The 20585-nt window shown below is 35.8% G+C and overlaps 1 protein-coding gene across 1 annotated transcript in view; it reads right to left on the bottom strand.

Moving 5' to 3' along the window:
* Positions 1-13448: 13448 nt before the first annotated feature.
* The window catches only part of LOC150089386 (uncharacterized), a 323259-nt gene continuing 316122 nt past the window's right edge, over positions 13449-20585 (bottom strand). The window contains exon 11 of the mRNA XM_090368558.1: positions 13449-13592. Coding sequence (XP_090224684.1) covers positions 13476-13592 — 117 coding nt within the window. The 3' untranslated portion in view covers positions 13449-13475. The remainder of the gene's footprint in view (positions 13593-20585) is intronic.

Here is a 20585-nt window from a genome sequence, read left to right as displayed (position 1 = left end):
AAAGGGTACATACTTGGCTTTTCTCTCAAGAAAGTGTCTTGAGGTTGTTTCTTGGTCAACTGCACCCTGTCAAAGATGCATGTGTATTTCAAGGCCAAGTGGTTGAAAATGTTACATGCATTTTCACTTATCTGTGAAAATAACACTTCTCACCATGCAGATTCACAAATGTGGCACTTTTATTAGTTTGGCATGGTAGAATCTCAGCTGTAGGATCTCATTACTGCTGTAAAACTACATCTAAAATGTATCTTGATGCTACTTTCAACATTTCAATGATGTTCAGGATGTTTAATGAACAGTGTACTGAACAGGGACTGAAAAAAATTTCATTTAAGAAATTTAGGCAATTGCTTAGGGAGTTTAATTTAGGTTTCTTTCACCCCAAGAAGAATCAATGTAAAAAATGATTGGTTTATCATAGTTTGATTCCCGAAGAAAAAACATGTAAGACAGACAATTTTAATATGCACGTTGAAAAAAAGAAAGCAGCCCGCCAGTGTAGAGAGGACGATAAAAATTTGGCTAGTAATGTTCAGTCTTATCTAGCATTTAATTTCAGTCTTGAGGCTGTTTTTAATACTCCAAAGGGGAATGTTGGCCAAATTTTTTAACTATGTAACTTAGCCATTTACAATTTAACAGCATTTCCATGGGGGGGTCACTGTTACTTATGGGATGGGACCCAAGGAAAGAGAGGCACTATTGAAATTGCAACATGTTTGTTAAATACATTAGGGACAAAACTAATAATAAAGAAATTATGAAAGTTAGAATGATGTGGGGGTCAGAATAAGAATACACTTATGGCTTTGCTGTGCATGTAATTGTTAAAAATTATCACCAGTTTAAAAACTGCTAGACACACATTTTTTGAGCTAGGCCATTCAGAAATGGAGTGTGACTCAATGCACTTTAAAGTTGAGAGAAAAGCCAAGTATGTACCCTTCTATGTCCCTGAGGGTTTGGTCAAAATAATTAGAGGTGCATCAAAACCTACATATTCTGTGTAAATATCATGCAATATGTTGACTTTTATGATTTTACTTTTCTTGTCATACAAGGCGCTATTCCTTGGAGAAAAGTCTGCTGCCTTGAATCCAGAGACAGAATGGGCTTGTCACAATGTTTTACAAAGCAAACTACAAAGATGAATTTATAACAGTAAGCCTAAAAAGACCAAAAGGAAGACCCAGCAAACCTAACCTTCCCAAAGTCTATAATGAGGGATTTTGTATATCTCAAGCAAAGCTTAAAGATTTAATGAAAATGTGCCAAGATTTGACAATACCAAAGAAGTATCACAAATTCTATTTAAATTTAAAAGCATCAGTAAAATTAGGGGGTAATTAACCAGCACAGGATCTGAATATGAATATTGAAAATTAGTTTATACTAACTTGTATGTCATTGTAATATAACACGTGATATTAATAAATTTTTAATTTATGTATATGTTACTCTAACCTACTTTTATTAATAAAGTATTCATTTCTAACCAACAAAAACATGTTCAAAAAATTTTTTTTTTCACCTTTTCAATTCTTTATGAATTTGAAAAAATTTCAAACTTCACAATGCAAAAAACTGCAAAAGTGTTTTTAATCCCCCACATAATGGCAATATTAAATTACCAATATGGATTAAAAACAGCATCTTTGGAAAGTACTTATAAAACAACATCTAGTTAAAAAACTTAAAAACTTGATTTTTCCAAAGTCAAAGAATCTTTAAATGCATTTTTCTCAAAACTATTTTTGAGATTCATGGGATCAACGATATGTGCTGAATGTTTGTTTGCATCTTTTATTATAAAACATACTCGTCCTCTGAGTTATGCAGGCAACGTTGTTCAGAAATATGTTTCCTGATAAAAAGCAAAAAAAAATAGTTATTTAAAAACAAACGTAGGCATTGCTAGTGAAATTATATGAATAGGGAAAGAAGAGATAGTGACAGCTCTGAAAAATGGACCATTTTTGGTTTCTACACATGGCAGTAATTAAAGTGATTCCAAGCTATATCCCATTGTGATGACCTTTTGTAATAAAAAAATAATAATAAATTATTGTCAAGTCGAAAGCAGCTTGCTCTTAGTGTCAACACTGAAATGTAACTCTGTGGGGTACAAAATTAGGCATCTTCTTCTGAATAAAGATGCCCAACGTTGTGCCCCATGCAGGATTCCTTCAAAAAACTGTCTGGCACTTGCTGTCGATAATGTGCATGTTATGGTAGGCCTAAAAACCAGAATAGCAAGGGTATTAAAAGAGGAGATTGAGGCTGTCCTTGTCATATTAATCTGTGCACTAAAAAGAGATCTACATGCCTTCCTGTGATAGTGGATGAATACATGATGGAAAATTACTACTACCCAGAAAGAAGTGCTAAGAGGAAAGAGAGATTTAAACAGTTTCAACTGATGCATGCTACTGAAGTAAAAAAGATTTTGAAGCCTACAAGTGGGGGTCAAAAAAGATTTGCATTCACCCAGAAGCAGTTGTGATAGAAAGTTGAAACAAACACCATATATTACATTTTTTCAACTTTGTTACCAGGCAAAATAACACATTTTTTGCCACCTCTCAATACACTTATGCAGGCCAGTTTTGAAGATGTCTTCTGACCGTCCTTCATACCACGACTCAGCAATTGAAATCACCTTCATCCAGCTGCAAGGTGTTTTCCACAAAGGCAGGAAAAATCTGAGGGTGCAAGGTTGGGAGAATAAGCAGGATGTGGTGATATTTCAAACCCACATCCATGGGCACACCTCACTGCTGCATGCAAGAAATGCGCAGGAGCATTATTGTGATGCAGGTGCACTCCTTTTGACAGCTTTCCCCATCTTTTTTCTTTTATAGTAGCATGTAGGATTATGAGGAGGTTGGAATAATACTTATCCGTCACATACAGCTCCTTTGAAGGTAATCTGTTAGTATTATGTCATGCTGATCCCAAAAAAACTGCCAGCATCACCTTGCAAGCTTTCCTGAAATCCAATAATATGTTCACCTGGTTCTTTTGTTACTGCATCATAGTATGCAATGAAATTAGTCAGACAAGATCTCCCCTAAACAAACCCATGCTGTGACTAATTGTACTTCTGTCTCAATGGGCCTGCATTATTTCTTTAACCAGTAACTCCATTATTTTCCCTGGAACAGAAGTTAATATAACAGGTCTGTAATTACTCACGTCACCCTTTGATCCAACTTTGTGAACTGGGGATACATTCACACATCTCCAGTCCACAGGGACCTCTTCTGAATCCAAAGGTGCTCCCAATTTATGGTTTGCTTATTTCCTTTGCTGCCTTCCTTAATATAAGTGGATAGATCTCATCCACACCAAGTGTCTTTCTTTAAGTTTAACTTGAACAATTTGTCTTCCGCTCAGTTATCACAAAATTGTTTAGCTGTCTGTTACAGATTTACAACATCTGGCATTCCTCATGTGTGAATATAGATGCAAAATACCTATTCAACCTGTCACTTTTTTTACTTAGGCATATAGTTACAACCTGAGGAGGATCATCAACAGTTAATCCATCGACATCATGTGTACCAATATGATTCAGCCTCTTCTTTCTTCTGAAGAAGTCTTTGCTGCATTTCTTGACATTCTTTTCCAGAGACTATTCATAATCTGCCTAACCTCCATTGTGACTTGATTGTAGACTAGTTTATATCTACCATGGTCACCTAGTTCCTACCGCAATACAAAAATGTGCGAACCTATATGATTATGACCTTCGAGCTACTTATTTACTATAATTTAAAATACTGTAATTTACAAATTATGAGAAATAATGTTTATGCCAATGTCACTGATAACAATGGCTCTATGAATATTATGTTGTAACTTGTTAAATCCTTAGCTAAATTTAAAAATAAGCTAAACGTATATAAATAGGACAATTAAAACTATTTATTAAATTTATTAAGTTTGATGTAGCATATTAATTAAGTGAATGTTAATTTTATGTAAACTTATCTGCTTTTAGCAGCATAAAATTTTCCATTACTCATGTTCTTGCAAGGAGTATTGAGCTATAATCAGGCAAGTGTTTGAACAATCTGAACTTATTTTGTTATATTTGTAGAAGTTATGTAGTTCTCAAGAAAAGACAAGATATTACAGAATTTGTAAAAAAATTAGTATTGTGCTTATTTTGGAGTGAAACTCGGTGACCAAGATAAACAATGGGCTCCACATGAAGTTTGTTGAACCTGTGTTAAAGCACTGAGATTGTGAAAAAATGGTAAAAAGATGGCTCTGCCATTTCCCTAGTTAATGCAGAGGGATGCAATGGAAAGAGTAAGAAGAGTGTATCCAATATTCCATCTGCCATTAGAATAGTCCCACATGGAGATAATCTGCCGATTCCATGCTCTCCACTTATATTTGAGAATATAGCAGCAGGGAGTGCTGAAAGTGAAGCTTCTGAAGAAGAAACTGATGTTTGCATGCTTGGAAACATTGAGTCCAGCTCTCAACTGTTTTCACAACATGAACTCAATGATCCGGTAAGAGATTTAAATTTACCAAAGGAATCTGCAGAACTCCTTAGTTCTAAACTTAAGTCAAAAAATTTTCTAGTAAAATTGTGTGTTGCTCCACAATGGAAATAAACATGGGTCAATTTCAGTAGCTCACTCTGTGCATATGAACGAAACATATGAGCACTTGTAGTTGTTGACAAATATATGAAGTATGAAGAACACGGTTGTTTGGTCTGTGTTGACTTTAAAGTGATAGGCATGTTACCCGGACAGCAATCTGGCTACACAGAAATTCCTTGCTTTTTTGTGTGAGTGGAACAGTCAGGCAAGGAGTAAGCACTGGGATGTCAAGGCCTGGGCAAAGAAGGGCAGTATGTTGCCTGGATCACAGAACATAGTTCATAAACCACTAGTAGACCCCAAAACTATCCTCCTTACACATCAAACTGGGTTTGATGAAACAGTTTGTGAAAGTGTTACCTCAGGAAGGTCCTTGCTTTAACTACCTTTATACTAAATTCCCATTGATCACCCAAGAGAAGCTAAAACAAAGTATGTTGCACCACAAATTCGCAAACTGATGAGGGATTGAGATTTTGAGGGAACTATGAATAAAAGAAAAAAAACAGGCATGGATTAGCTTCAGTACTGTTGTTGAGAACTTCTTAAGGAACAACAAGGATTCATGCTACAAGAATACAGTTGAAAATATGTTGGCAAACTTCAAGAAGCTGGGCTACAACATGAGTGTAAAGGTACATTTTTTAAACTCCCACATCAACTACTTTCCAGAAAATGTGGGAAGTGTTAGTGAAGAACAGAGTGAATTTCACCAGGCATTAAAGACATGGAAATGAGGTACCAGGGGAGGGGGAATGTCAACATGATGGCAATTGCTGGATACTGAAGAGGGGTTGTAAAGTAGAAGAATCTGCAAGAAAATCAAAGAAATGGAAATTCGACCCATCGTAGATCTGTTTTTAAAATGAGAGGTGAGTGTTTAGTGGACTTTTTACCACATTGCCCTTTTTAATAGTTTTTATATTTAAATACATGTTTACAATATGTATTTAAATATAAAAGTATGGTAAAAGTAGTATTTTGTTATAATTTCAGTGCACAACTTCTGCTAAAATTTATAAAAATTTGTGAAAAATCAAATTTTCTTTCGTGATTTTTGAAGAAACCCCAGGTGATAGAAAGAAATGGAAGTCATATTTGAAATCAGTATTAGAAAATGATTCAAAAACAGCCTTTTCTCAGAAAACATCAGTCAATTTTTTTCAAAATGCAGAATAGTGAATTATTAGATGGGATGGACAGATGAGGTGGGTATGTATTTATTTTATTTTATGTTTTGGCTGATATTGTCTAAGTTAGCTACCTTGCATCATTTACCATTACTGCTACTACTAATAATAACAATACTATTTTTCCTTCATACCAGGACTTTATTTATTGGGCAAATTATTTCAGTATACACAGGACCTGCACCTACTCTACAAAATAACCTTATCAAATTGAAGGCAAATACAAAGTTATTAAGAAATAGAAAGTTATTAAAAAATAGAAAGCTATTAAGAAATTATGATTTGATATAATCAATATAAATTATACCCTGACTTTTAAATTATAGTTGTGTAATTATTAATATTATCTTAGTTACATAATGTTATAAAATTTACAACTGCATGTTCCAAAAGACCTTTTATCAGTACATTTAATAACATTCACCTACCTTTGTCCTTAATTGCACATTGTATTTTGTTGGCTTCAGACCAATTTTTGATAACAAGAAGATGATGTTTTGGTCCATTTCTCCTTCAAAGAGCAGCCAATTCAGATATTGATTGCAGGCATACTGCTGCTACAAAGTAGGAAGAGCAGAATTGTTCAGAATGTCAATGTACCATATGGCATTTACTGTTCCAGGGAGCACCCGTGGTCTAAACCCAAACCACAAAAAACAAAACCCCGGATGGTGATGGGACCTTGACTAAACTTCGCAGGTGGGATGACATACCCTAGTAAGTAATGTTCTTTAGGGCATTTGCAGATTCAAACAGGGACAAATATGATAGGTTAGGCACCAGGCAAGTTTATGCATGCATTGCATTATGTTTCTCACTCATTTCTGTTATATATGTACAGGGTTGTTAAAATTAAAGTATCCCCATGTAGAGGGCTCTGGAGAGAGTTCTAAGGCTGAAGAGAAATTTGGACAACAGGTACAATAAAGAACGCGCTCGCCATTTATTGGAAAAAAAAATTAGTTACAAAATTTGTCACTGTATGGCACATAACTAGCTTATGTTATGATTATGCAAATAACGTAAGTTATTGCCACAGTGCCACTATTCAGCTCTACTGTACTGTATAAAAGCAAAGCAGTCTCTTCAAAATCATACAGTATATGTTTGCCTGCACTACAGCAGCCATGCCAACAACGTTGCAGGAAAAGGCACTATTAGTGAAGCTGTACAATCAGAACAGCAACAATGCACCTGCGGCTATCAGAAAATTCTGGTGTCAGAAGTGCATAAGGACCTATGACTGTCCCCAAAATGATTGTGAAATTTGAAGCGACAGGACATCTTGGTGTTCAACCAGGTAGAGGTCAAAAAATGAGTGGACTCCTCTCATGTTGAAGATGTGGCTATGGCTGTCGTGGATTTATCAAGTCAATCTCCATGTAGTAATGCAAGTGTGCCAGCTGCTTCTCGTGAAGTGGACATGCCGTATTCCACTTTAAGGCTAGTAATGCGGCAGGTGTTGCGGTACTATCCTTACAAGATGCACATGCTACAGCATTTAAAGCATGGTGATGCAGATATTCATTTCACATACGCACTTCAGTTTCTGGCGCAAATGACAGTGGATATCACTTGACCATGGAACATCCTTTGAAGTGATGAAGCCCACTTCTGCTTAAATGGACAAGTGAATATGCACAACTGTCGCATTTGGACAACAGAAAACCCTTGAGTTATCCAAGAGGTCCCGTTGCATTCTCCAAAAGCGACAGTGTGGTGTGGATTTACGGCCACATTCATGATTGGGCCATATTTTTTTTTGAACAGGTAACACCAACTGGACCCTCCACCTGTTCTGTCACTGGACAGCGATATTATGAAATGTTGGCAAATTTCGCAATACCAGAGCTGCAACAACATGGGTGCCTTCAGGATACCATATTCATGCAAGATGGTGCACCAACCCACATCCACCGTTGTGCCCAAAGATTGCTAAGGCAACACTTTACAGACGAAAACAGGCCATCAGCCATTGTTTCCAGACACCTTGGGCACCCTTATCACTGGACATCACCCCATGTGACTTCTGGTTGTGGGGTTATTTGAAGTACTGCTAATTAATGAGGGCAGTGTCCTTCCTTTTTCTTTTAATAATATTCTTGATATTTGTTGTTAAATTTGAAACACTAATTTTTAAAAGTTCTTCCAAATGTTTGTCTGTTAATCTTGAGTGATTTTTTTGATTGTGTTTTTCATTCTTGAAAATATCTGTGGGTTGCAGAAAAACCCATTGCGGGTCCTTGGGCCATAGTTTGGTGACCTCTGATCTAAGGTGTTAGTTATGTTGCAATGGCACAAATAGGTTAAATGCTAATATGGCATCCTGTGATGATTTCTTGTTAGAAGTTGCTAAGCTTAACATCTTGTTATCCATCTAATATATTTCACTGATAGTCTTACTTCAGACATGAGATCAGTTGATTTTATACCTATTCCTGACACATGGATAGCAGGTATAGTTCCTTTTTCCTAAATCTCATTGTCCATATACTTTCAGCAATAGTATATATGTAAGTGGTATATACTTACATACTTGTCTAATGTAATTATAAATTGTTTGAAATACAAATTCTTGTGTAACTAAAGTTCTTTATGATCAAAAGGTCTTGTATTTAATTATCTTTTATTAACTATATAATACACAAAGGAATTTTACATACATGTATATACATGAATATACACATATTCCAATATTTTGTAAATATATTAACATAAAAATATGGAAATATATAAAATTATTACAGAGAATGCAGCTCTTCTTCTTGGGAATAATCTTCCAAAATGTAGCATTGGTGTTGCAGTGGAAGTATTTACACCTGACGATTATTTGTAGATTGTCATTCAAGTTATTAATATATATTTTAATTTATTTTGTAAGAAGAATGAGAATGCTAACTTTACATATTTCCTTCGTACAGGCAACCCCCGATAACACGGCTTCTACAACATGGTTTTGCTCTAACACGAGTGATAAATTGCAGCAATCCTTGCACAACACGCTACTTATATAAGAAGGTTAGAGAATTTTGGCAAACTTCTCATAAAAGGGTATTTTTGAACTTTTGTGTGGAGAAAACCCTGCTATTATGTTGGATGTAATTTTTCAACTTTTTCACTCTTTTTGAATCCTCGCTGTTGACTCACTAGTCAAAAAAAAAAAAAAAAAAAAAAAATTCAGAAATCCCCATTGGATAGCATGCCAGGCTATCCAAAAGTTTTAAGTCATCTAAACGTTGAAGTTATGTTTCTACAACCACAGTTATACTAGGTTAATACAACTTCTTTAATTCACCCATTAGATCAAGGCATTATATCGACCTTTAAGACTCATTACATCAGAAAATCGCTACAATGGATTTTGGAAAAAATTTATGCTGAATCTATTTAAGTAATGGAGGGATGGAAACATTCCTCAATTGTGGACTGTATCAGAATCATAGCTTTATTGCTCAAAGAAGTAAACCGTCAACATTAAATGCGTGTGGAAAAATGTATGGCCAGAGTTAGTTCATTCAAGAAATATGGTCGAACCGGCAGAAAACCGATTGGGGCGATAGTAGAACTTCCTACATTGGTAGGAGGGGGAGGTTTTGATGATATTACTACTGAAGCCCTTTGGGGCACAATAACCTTTGATGCTGATGCACCATAAAACTAATAATAACCAAACAACCAACCAACCAACTGATTCTATCAACTGATAGACAGTTGATAGAATCATTGTTCCTCCCCCCCACTGGGTGGAAAAGACCTGAGTTTGTTACTGTCGATGATGGGGGAGGATTTTATGGGTCTTTTTCACGTGGCTGAGTTAGTTGGACTCAGACAAGGGTAGCACGGTTTTTTCTCCTGGAAACTCTGGTTTTTCATCTATCAAACAGAAAATCGACCTCAGAACACATGCGCTTTATAGACAATATACACAGAGCAATATGGCCTTAGTAGCTGATGCAACTAAACAAAAAAAAAAAAAAAAAAAGATATCATTACTGAAGATGTTCAAGAATTACTGGTAGAAAAAGAGGCTGGCGAAGCGGATTTGGTGGAAATGGCATCGGAGGTAAAACCAAATCAATTCATAGGTTGATAGCACAGATGAAAATTCTAAACTTCCAAATTTTACACTAAAAAGCATATGGGAAGGCATAAAGTTAGCTGAGAAATTAGAATCTTATTTTTTGAATGCAGATTCTTGAATGAAAGGAGCCCAAAGTTTAAAAGGGAGCTTCAAAAATGCTTAGTTCCATACGATGAAATTCACAAAGATTTATCAAGAAAAAGTAAATAAAATCAGATTACTGATTTTTTAAAGAGAGCACAAGATACATGAAATCTAGAATGGTGTATTTTTGTTAGTTTTGTTAACATTTTAGTAACATAATATTGTACAGTGGGGCCTCAAATTATGATGACATCGGCATCCGATATTCTCAGAAACCAATATACCTTTCATATGATCGTTTATTTTAAGGACCGATGATATTTGCAGGTTCCGATGGCTTTCCAATACAGCTGGAATGATACATGGATGAAAATTTTCAGATCTTTGATGATCTGAAACTTAAAGCTCCAGTGGCAGTGCTGTGCGCTTTGAAACTAAAGCTAGCAAAGGCTGGTTCGAGCTTTTCAAAAAAAAAAAAAAAAGGATGTATATCAGTGTTGAAAGGCATGGGGAAGCATCCAGTGCTGATAATAAAAGCAGCTGAGACCTTTAAAATTGAATTCCAAGAGTTTGTTGATCAGGACGGTTATTTTCCCCAGCAGGTTTTTAACATTGGCAAAACCAGCCTCTTCTGGAAGCAAATGCCAAGTAGAACGTTTATCAATAAGGATGAGGCTAGTTTACCTGGGCATGAGCCTATCTTTTGTTGGGTGCCAAATGCCTCTTGAGATTTTAAGCTGAGGCCTTTGCTTGTGTATCACTCTGACACCTCCAGAATATTTAAACAACAAAAGGTCGACAGAGGCATGCCGGGAGTATTTTGGTGCAGTAACAAGAAGGCCTGGGTTACAGGATATGTCTTCAGTGAATGGGAGCTTGAAGTTTTATGTCCTTCAGTGAAGAGTTATCTTGAAAAACGTAAGCTTCCTGCGAAGGCACTACTCCTGGTGGATAATGTGCCAGGCCATGATCCCAACCCTGTTCAATCTCTTGAGGCACAATTTGACTTTGTTCAAGTCAACTTTTTGTTGCCACCCAACACCAACTCTTCTTCAACCAATGGACCAGCAAGTGATTGTAAACTTCAAGAAAATCTACACCATGAAAATGTTCGCAAGTTGCTTTGCAGTGACCTCTGGTGAAAATGCTGTCGCCCTCAAAGATTTTTGGAGGTCGAAGTTCAACATGCTGGATTGTGATGAGGCTGACTGTAAGTTCTTGGAATGATGGTGCTTAAATTCCACCAGGTGCTTAAATTCAGCCTTGAAAAACATCTGGCATTTTATTATCCATAATGTTGATGGATTTGAAGATGATGGGTCTGGAGGTTGGCGAAGAGGATGTGGAGGACCTTATTGATGTTAATGGGCATGAGCTAACAACAGAGGAGCTACAACATTTGGAGAAAATTATGAGGAGTGACACTGGAGAGGAAGAAAAAGAAACCCAAAAAGTGTCAGCCGAAGACTGTAATTTCTTGTTGTGAATGTTTAAAAGTAGTGATAAAAACACCTCAACATTGAAAACACTGAACTCATGATGTGGAAAATGGAAGACAAAGTCATTTCTTACTTCAGGAAGCTACAAAAAAGTCGAAAAAAACATTCCACTTTGGACAGTTTCTTTACCAGTAGTAACAAAAGACTAAAAAGAAAGACACCTGATGCTTGATATTGTCCCACCACCACTATGCCACCATTGATTTCATCAGCTCTGCACTTCAAGTCTAAGGTAAATGCTAATTAATTGTTTGTTTTTTATTTTAAGATGTTTTATGACTATTTATTAAATAACCTTTATAAAACACAAATTTTTAATGTAAAAATGAAGTATAACATATAAGAAATACCCATTTTATGTGTTGTTGTGGAACAAATTACAGGAAATCAATGTATTATTGGTTTCAACTTACAATATTTTCAACATACAATGAGTTTTGTGGAACAAATTACCGTTGGATGCTAGGGGTCCCGCCACTGTATTTTTGTTAGATTTTGGAACATAATCCCCCTTTTTGTACTTTTTCTTAGCATATCCTTAGCATAGTCCTGTATAAAACTGTTTCGGACACGACATTTTATAGGAACCTAACTACCGTGTTATATGAGGGTTACCTGTATTTAACATTTTTCATTTAATCATCTAATACATTTTATAAAGTTTTTTTTTTTTTGATTTATGAATTGCATTTATTAAAATAACAAAATATTCTACAGACTAAGGCTTTCTGTAGCTGGATGCTGCAATTTTTTTTTAAATTGAAAAATACTATTTTTCTCTGTACTGCTAGATTTTCTCCCCTTTTTGTAATAGGTAAATGCTACTTTGGAATGATACTTCAATGCACGTGAAAATTACTTATAAATTTTGAAAACAAACTTACACTTAGTAATTTGAATACAGTTGCCTTATGTTATGATTCCTTTCTTGAAATCTTCATTGGATGCAAAACAACAAAATAAACTGAGCCGGATACACATACTTGGTTGTGATCAAGCTGCCTTGCAGTCCTGTAACAAAGCAGAGAGTCACTCTCCGCTCTGTTATATTTTTTATTTTATATATTTATCTTATAATTTTTCTTTAATAAATTATTATATTGAAATAGTATCAAATGAAGAATTTAGAAATATTACAACCTAAGTGACTACAAAAAAACACTTGTTATAGTAGTAGTATAGTATACTACTACTACTTGTTATAGTAGTATAGTACAAATACAATTAAATGATTTGGTTTAAAATATTTTCCTATACTTTTCTGCATTTTTTTAAAATGGAAAATCTAATCTCTCTCTTCCATTTTGATATTTTGACAAAATAAAACATAATTTAATCCAATATCTGGTTCAACCCATTTTTTAAAGAACCTCTGTGAGATAAAAAATCCAGACATAAATAATTATGTCTATAATTATAATAATATATTATAATTATGAAATAGTACTTGTGCGTCTGTTAGGATCAGTCTAATCTGCTGAATTAATCACATTATGGCTTTAAAATATATACATATACAATATAAGTTAGATAAAGCTTGTAGTTAGATAAAGTTTTAATTTACAGTCATACGATGTAAAAAAACACTGACTGTATAAAACTTCCTTTGGCAACAAATTCAGGTGTGGATATTTTCAATTCATTGGTAAATTCATGTGAACAGTATAATATCTTTAGTAAAGTTTTTCCTTCAGTTATTGAAATGATGATAAATACCCATACAGCTTCTTGGGGAATATACTAATTATCCTTTCTCTCTTGAATCTTCTTAACAAGCAACACAAAAAAGTATATCAAGATTTCAAGAAACTAGGGAGTGATTTCTACCTTTCACACAAAGTTTTACTGGCAATAGTAATAATGTGCAGTTTTTTTGTTTTTTTTTTGCAAGTAGAGAGGAACTACTTGCAGTCATATATCAGCAATCTGAACCTTACTACCATTTTCTCCTATTTGTTGTATTGGCACAGGCTGAACTAACTCATAGCTGACTACTTCACAATTCGGTACTCATCTCATGGCTACTTTGTGAGTGAAGTGTGTCTGTTGGCTTTGGGATATCACCATTTGGCCTCTGATATCTTGTTGACCATGGCTGATGTGGCAAGAAGCCCTAGAAGGAGGATATGTACATAATGTGTATGAAATTATAAGATGTTTTTTTTTAATTCAAGGACATTTTTCTTTATGTAAAATTTTGTTTATTATAATGTATTTTGTATTTAATGATAAAAAATAAAGATAATGAAGTATTTTACAACATGATTAAATGACAATCATTTTACAAAAATAGTGCTAAAACTTTGCTGATGTGATTGTTAATTTTGTTAAGAAGTCTTTTTCTTTCTTAGCAACCATAAAATTTTGTTGAATCTGAATTTATAGCTAGATATTTCTTAACAAATGAAGAGCATGCAAGCTTACATAATATCAAAGTTCCATTTCGGGAATTGAATTGGATTGAGGCCAGCAAAATTAGCTAAGTAAATTATTGGTGGAATATGCATCAAAGTAGGGCCAAATTGTGGATAACTAGTTTCTCAATTGTAGTCTTGCTTAGAATAATCACCATATTGGAATAAATCTGAGTAATGGAAATTTAAAGAAGCTAATAATGTTGTTTGGGAAAATGGAATTATTTCATTGGTGGATGCTTGGAAAACAGTAAATTAAAAGTAGATTTAATAATACAGTAGGAAATTAAGTTTCCTAAGTGATCACAGGATGGTAAGATGCACACTTGCTATAGATGTAAGAAAAGAAAGGAAAAAAAAAACTGACTCGAGTAACTAATACGAAGGTCTTTGGGATAACAGAAGAGGAGAAAAAGCAGTATGTACTGGAACTTAAGAACAAGTTTGAGCTTCTGCAGATGGCTCAGGACCAAGATATTGACAAGGAATATTACAACAATTATACAGAAAGACAATTGATACTGAAAATGAAGAATAGTGACGGTGTACTTATAAATGTTTGTTTGTTATTTGGTTTTTAGGAGCATTAGCAACTAAGGCCATATTGCTCCGGGAATATGCGGTGGCCATTCCCTGACCTTTCTGCATCCTCCGTATTTGGTGGTAACAGGCTCGAACCCCGGTCTAATCAAGAAGCACGTGCTACGCACTGCTGCTCCTTCCCACCTGGCTAGTACTTATAAATAGCAGAGAAGGCATAATTCAAATAGCAGAAGACTACTATAAAGAGTTATACAAGGATCGAGGGACTGATGCCAGCAGTGGGGAAGATGGATCGCAAATTAGTAGCACATACAACATACATGATATCCTTCCTAATGAGGTAGAACATGCATTGAAGAAAATGAAGAATCAGAAAGCCCCGGGGAAAGATGAAGTTACTGTAGAGTTGTTAAAATTGGGAGGAAGAGATATGATACAAAAACTGGCAAACTCTTCACAAAATGCATTAGAAAAGGTGTGACACCCAAGGAGTGGAATAATGCAATCATAGTTTGCTGCATAAGAAAGGAGATAAATCAGAAATTAGCTAGTTATCCCACATCTACAAGTTGTTCACAAGGAGCAATACTACCAGATTGGAAAGAATACTTGATAAGAATCAACCGAAAGAGCAAGCTGGCTTTAGGACAGGATTCTCAACTATGGATCACCTTCACGTAATGTCACAGTTAATGGAAAAGCATATGAATATAAAACACCATTATGCCTGGCATTTGTGGATTATGAAAAGGCATTTGACTCAATACAGCATAAGGCAATGTTTTGGGAACTGGAAAGACAAGGCATAGATACCACATATATTATGATTTTGAAGAAAATATATGAGAATGCTACCTCCTTTATTAGACAAGACAAAGACAGTAGTAAATTTAAAATTGAGAAAGGAGTTCAACAAGAGACACAATATCTCCAAAGTTGTTTACTGCTGCCCTTGAGGAAGCTTTCAGAAGATTAGACTGGTGGCACAAAGGAGTCAATGTGAATGGAGAGTACCTAAACCATTTACGATTTGCAGGTGACATTGTGGTCATAAGCCACGATCCCAAAGAATTATAGGAAAATCTTAATCAATTATTCAGAGTTAGTAAGGATTTTGGACTAAAGTTGAATATGGCTAAAACAAAAGTAATGATGAACAAGTATGCCACAAAAAGGGAAATAATGACTGAAGGAGCAGTAATTGAAAAGGTGAAGTCATATACTTATCTGGGACAAGTTATTAGCTGTAATAATGATAAATGGCTGGAAGTCAAGAGAAGAATAAATTTTGGATGGATAACATTCAGGAAATATAGTCACATACTGAAATGCAATATCCCAGTTTGTCTGAAATGTAAAATAATGAACCAATGTATACTCCCCACCATGACTTATGGAAGTGAAACTTGGGCACTCACCAAAAGAATGGAAGAGAAGCTGAAAACTACACAGCAAAGAATGGAATGAATTATATTGGGAATCAGACTGTTAGATAAGAAGAGAAACACATGGATTAGGCAGCAAACTCAAATAAAGGACATTCTTATCAAAACTAAAGAACTAAAATGGTCTCAAAGACATGATGACAGATGGACTAAGAAAATAACAAAATGGCACCCAAGAGGAGCTAGAAGAAAACCTGGAAGACAACAACGGAGATGGCAGATGAAATTCATGAGTTTGTGGGTAGTAAATGGATGGCCATTGTACAAAGCCGAAGGAACTGGAAAGTTTCTGGAGAGACCTTCATCCTGCAGTGGATTGAAAATGGCAGATTATGATGATATACTTTTATATACTTTTTTTTTTATAAGTATAAACATATTTTATGAAAGTGTTGGTTATACAAATATTTTAGATGGTAGAGATGCTATTTATAATTATATATTATTTTTTATCAATTAATTATAATTTATAATTGACATTCCATGTGGAAACAAGATGAATGTACATGGAATGGCATTTGGCAGAACTTAAGGGTGCATGAAAGATTTAAGAGCTCCACAAAACTCCATTTTCACTAGTATACGGTGGAAGACAAATGTGTTCTGACCAAAGAGGGCCATTAACCAGGAAGGCTGCATATTTTGATAAGAACTTTCTGATGATATCGTATTTTGATGAGAGTTTAATGACATAAGGCTAATATGTATCTTTCTCTGATAGACATACTTGTAATCTGCACAATCAAGACAATTAAATGCAGACGTTGTGGTGAATTCATTGAAGGAAGGAAAAATGCTCATCTAAATTTTCTTTGTCTTCTAAGAAGATGTTGGAGGGCCCTTATGCTTAAATAGTGGAGCAAATCAGTTAATACAAGAGGGGCATTGAGTAAGAACTTCTGCCAGTGACTTCCTTTCACTGGGAGCTAGATATTCACAATTATGAAGTCTTTTCGTGTATTCAAGATTTATTCTTTGTAGATGATGTTCTTATAATCCTTGTAAGAGAGAGAGAGAGAGAGAAAGAGAGAGAGAGAGAGAGAGAGAGGGAGAAAAACTATCTGATCAAAGACCTGGGAGTGATTGTGCAGTCAGATATGAAGTTTTCTGTGCAATGCAGACAATCTGCCAGAGCAGGTCATGTACAAAGAAGGGCAACAAGATTGGTGAGGGAAATGAAGGGGTTTTCTTACCAAGAAAGGTTCTGCAAATTGCAGTGTCTGGAGACTAGGCACCTGCAAGGTGATCTGATTGAGGAGTATAAGACCTCGAATGGTTGAGCACGCTGAATTCTGATGGGATTCTTCCACTTGCTCAGATTACAAACCTGAGGGGACATATATTCAAATTGAGGAAAAGAGGTTAGAATAGATGTGCAGAAGTTTGCCTTTAGCCAGCGGGTGCATAATTGCTGGAACCAAAGTTTCATCTGTTGTTGTGGAAGTAAATTCAAGGAGGAACTGGACAAACTTTTAGAGGGAATGGTTGTGTGAAATTGTTTTTTTTGGCTGATGCCTCATAAGCTGATACACTTGCTTTCTTGTATCACATGCCTCTATTACTACTACTACTTTCCAGCTGAAAGTGAGTCCAGATATCTTTAAAATACATGATGAGGGGAGATTATTTTGTATAATGAATACTGAACTGAAGGAATTGTAAAAAATTATGGCTGTCTATAAGAGATTGTATTTTAACCAAAGATAGAGGCCTACATATAGATCAGCTGTAAGTATGCTGCATTCAAGAGACAATGGAATAATGTCACAAAGGATGGAAAATATGGCTAAAACTACAACTGGGATTGGTGCTGTCTATATATATTCTATGTTTATTTGTATTTTCCAAAGTATAAGCACCATATAGTTGTTGGAGTCTTATGGAATGGCTATGCATCCCTAATCTATTTTTGTAAAGAAATCACTGAAGTGATGAGTTACCACGAATGTTACCATGCTGTCAAGTCAAAGTTGTGAAATAGTTTTTTAAACTGAAGCACTGCAAGTTGGGTTCACCAGACTTGGCTTTGCATTTTTGCCACATAAAATAGACATAGGAGGGTTTGTCTCCTGAGAAATATTAGGGGTTCATTTGCCTCTACACATCTATATAAAAACTTTGCATTGTGGAAGTCCCATTAGGGCTGTCTGAAGAGCATGAGCTGAATGGTTTTGAAACTGCAAAATGCTTTTCCTGGCTGAGGCATATACTGGGGACCCATAATCCAGCTGTGATTTAATTAATGCTTATATATATATATATATATATATATAAATTTTTTTTTTTTTGGTAGTTGTTGGCGCATCGGCTTCTGTGGCCATAATGCACCTCCAAGGTTTTTGCAGTATGGCCACAGAAGCCGATGCGCCAACAACTACCAAAAAAAAAAAAAAAAAAATTCGCGGGTTCGAATCCATGCCCGAGGCGGGATTCGAACCCGCGACCTTTGGGTTGCCAGGCAGGCACTTTACCCACCTGGCTAGCGAGGTCGGCATGCTTTTATATAAACAAGTCAGAAGGTCACTTTGCTCCACTGTGACTTGTGTCACATGAACCTGAATTATATGTTTTTATATATAAATTTTTTTAGTGGGGGGAACCCCCCATGCCCCCTTCTAATAATCAAAAGATGTACACAAAATATATTATATTATTTTATTATCTAAAAACAAATTAATAATAAAACCATCATTTATATATTTGATTATAAACAACATTTCTTGTTCAATTTTGTTTATTGTTTTTGATTCGTTTTCTGTCAATACAAAGAGATTTTCAGCTGCCTTCACTCTACTTAATGCAACATATAATTAACAACGCAAAAAAAAAAAAAAATGGTGATGTTAAGTCAACACCAACCTTAGGTAATGTTTGAACTTGACTTTTGTTTATTGTCTTACTAAAAGCCAATTTCACAGGAAACCGTGTTTGTTGAAAAATAAAGTTATTAGCATTAGTAGAGGCATATGATGCAAGAAAGAAAGGCACCTCTGTAGCCAGGTGGGCAGGAGCAGCAGTGCATAGCACACGATTCTTGATTAGACCGGGGTTCGAGCTCGTGACCACCAAATATGGAGGATGCAGAAAGGTCAGGGAATGACCTCCGCATATCCCGGAGCAATATGGCCTTAGTTGCTTATGCTCCTAAAAACCAAATAACAAACATACAAGCAAGAACGCAAGCACACGCAGCATCAGCCAAAAAAAAAAAACCCTCCCATTTCACCCCTCCGTTCTTTCCAAATGCCTGTCCCGCTCAGCCTTAAATTTATGTAGGCTATCAACTTCCACAACAAAAGACATAAGTCTGTTCCACTAATCAACCACCCACTGGCTAAAGGCAAACTTCCGCACATACATTGTACAACTGTCTTTCCTCAAATTGAATCCATGCCCCCTAAGGTTCTTAATCTGAGCAAGAGGAAGAATCCCATCAGAATTCAGCTTGCTCAACCCATTCAAGGCCTTATACACCTCAATCAGATCACCTTGCAGGTGTCTGCTCTCCAAGCACTGCAATTTGCAGAACTTAAGCCTTTCTTAGTAAGAGCACCCCTTTGTTCCCCTGACCTACCTTGTTGCCCTTTTTTGTACTCATTCCAGCAACTCTGCATCCTTCCTAAAATGAGGCCTCCAGCCCTGTACACATTACTCTACTCTAGGTGTGGCCTGACCAACTGTATAATCACCTCCCTGTCCCTGCTAGCAAAATTCCTATAAATCATTGACAAGACTCCATTACCTGCCCTGGCAGCCCGTTTGCACTGACTGTTCAGAAAACTTCATATTTGACTGCACAATTACCCCAGGTCCTTTTCATTCTCTACCACCGTCAGTGTAGTACACCACACATTTTATACATTACTCCGGGTTACTGCTTCTCATATGCAGTGCTTTACATTTGTCAATGTTAAACTTCAATTGCAACCTCTCAGCCCATCTGCTCAACTTTTCTAGATCCTGTTGTAGTAGCGTACTGTCATTAGTGTCATTAACAACCCTGCCAACCTTCGTATTGTCTGCAAACTTGGACATTAAGACTGATATACCATCATCAATATCATTGATGAATACACAAAACAACAACAGGCCCAGCACCGAACCCTGGGGAACTCCACTAATAACATTTGTCCACGAAGGGCAGTGTCCATTGGTTACCACTCTCTGTTGTCTATCACTTAACCATCCCTTTATCCATTGTAGAAACTTACCCTTAATGCCATACTTCTCCATTTTGTACAGCAGTCTTCCATGTGCAACAGTATCAAAAGATTTCCTGAAATCAAAGTATATGATATCAAAATTATTTTTGACTTTCAGTTCCTTTCTGACCACATCATAATATCCAATCAAATTGGTTAGACAAGATCTCCCTTTAATAAATGCATGCTGGGTCTTCACTATTACGGCAGTCTTGTCTAGATGATCCTGCAATGCTTCTTTAACCAGTGACTCCATTATTTTCCCCCGGAACACAAGTTAAACTAACAGGTCAATAGTTACTTGTGTCACCTTTTGAAGCCCTACTGTGGATTGGTGATACATTTGCATACCTCCAGTCCATGGGGATCTCCCCTCAGTCTAAGGAAGCTCTCATAATTATGGCTAAGGGTTTGCTTACTTCCTTTGCTGCCTCCTTTAATATAACTGGATAGATCTTTTTCAACTCCACATGCCCTTTTTATGTTTAATTTCAAAATCACC

This window comes from Mastigoproctus giganteus, chromosome 2 (assembly GCF_048544385.1).
Source record: "Mastigoproctus giganteus isolate SK-2022 chromosome 2, ASM4854438v1, whole genome shotgun sequence".
In the NCBI taxonomy this organism is placed as follows: Eukaryota; Metazoa; Arthropoda; class Arachnida; order Uropygi; family Thelyphonidae; genus Mastigoproctus; species Mastigoproctus giganteus.
Note: the sequence above shows the minus strand (reverse complement) of the source record. Positions and strands in the feature narration are given on the sequence as shown.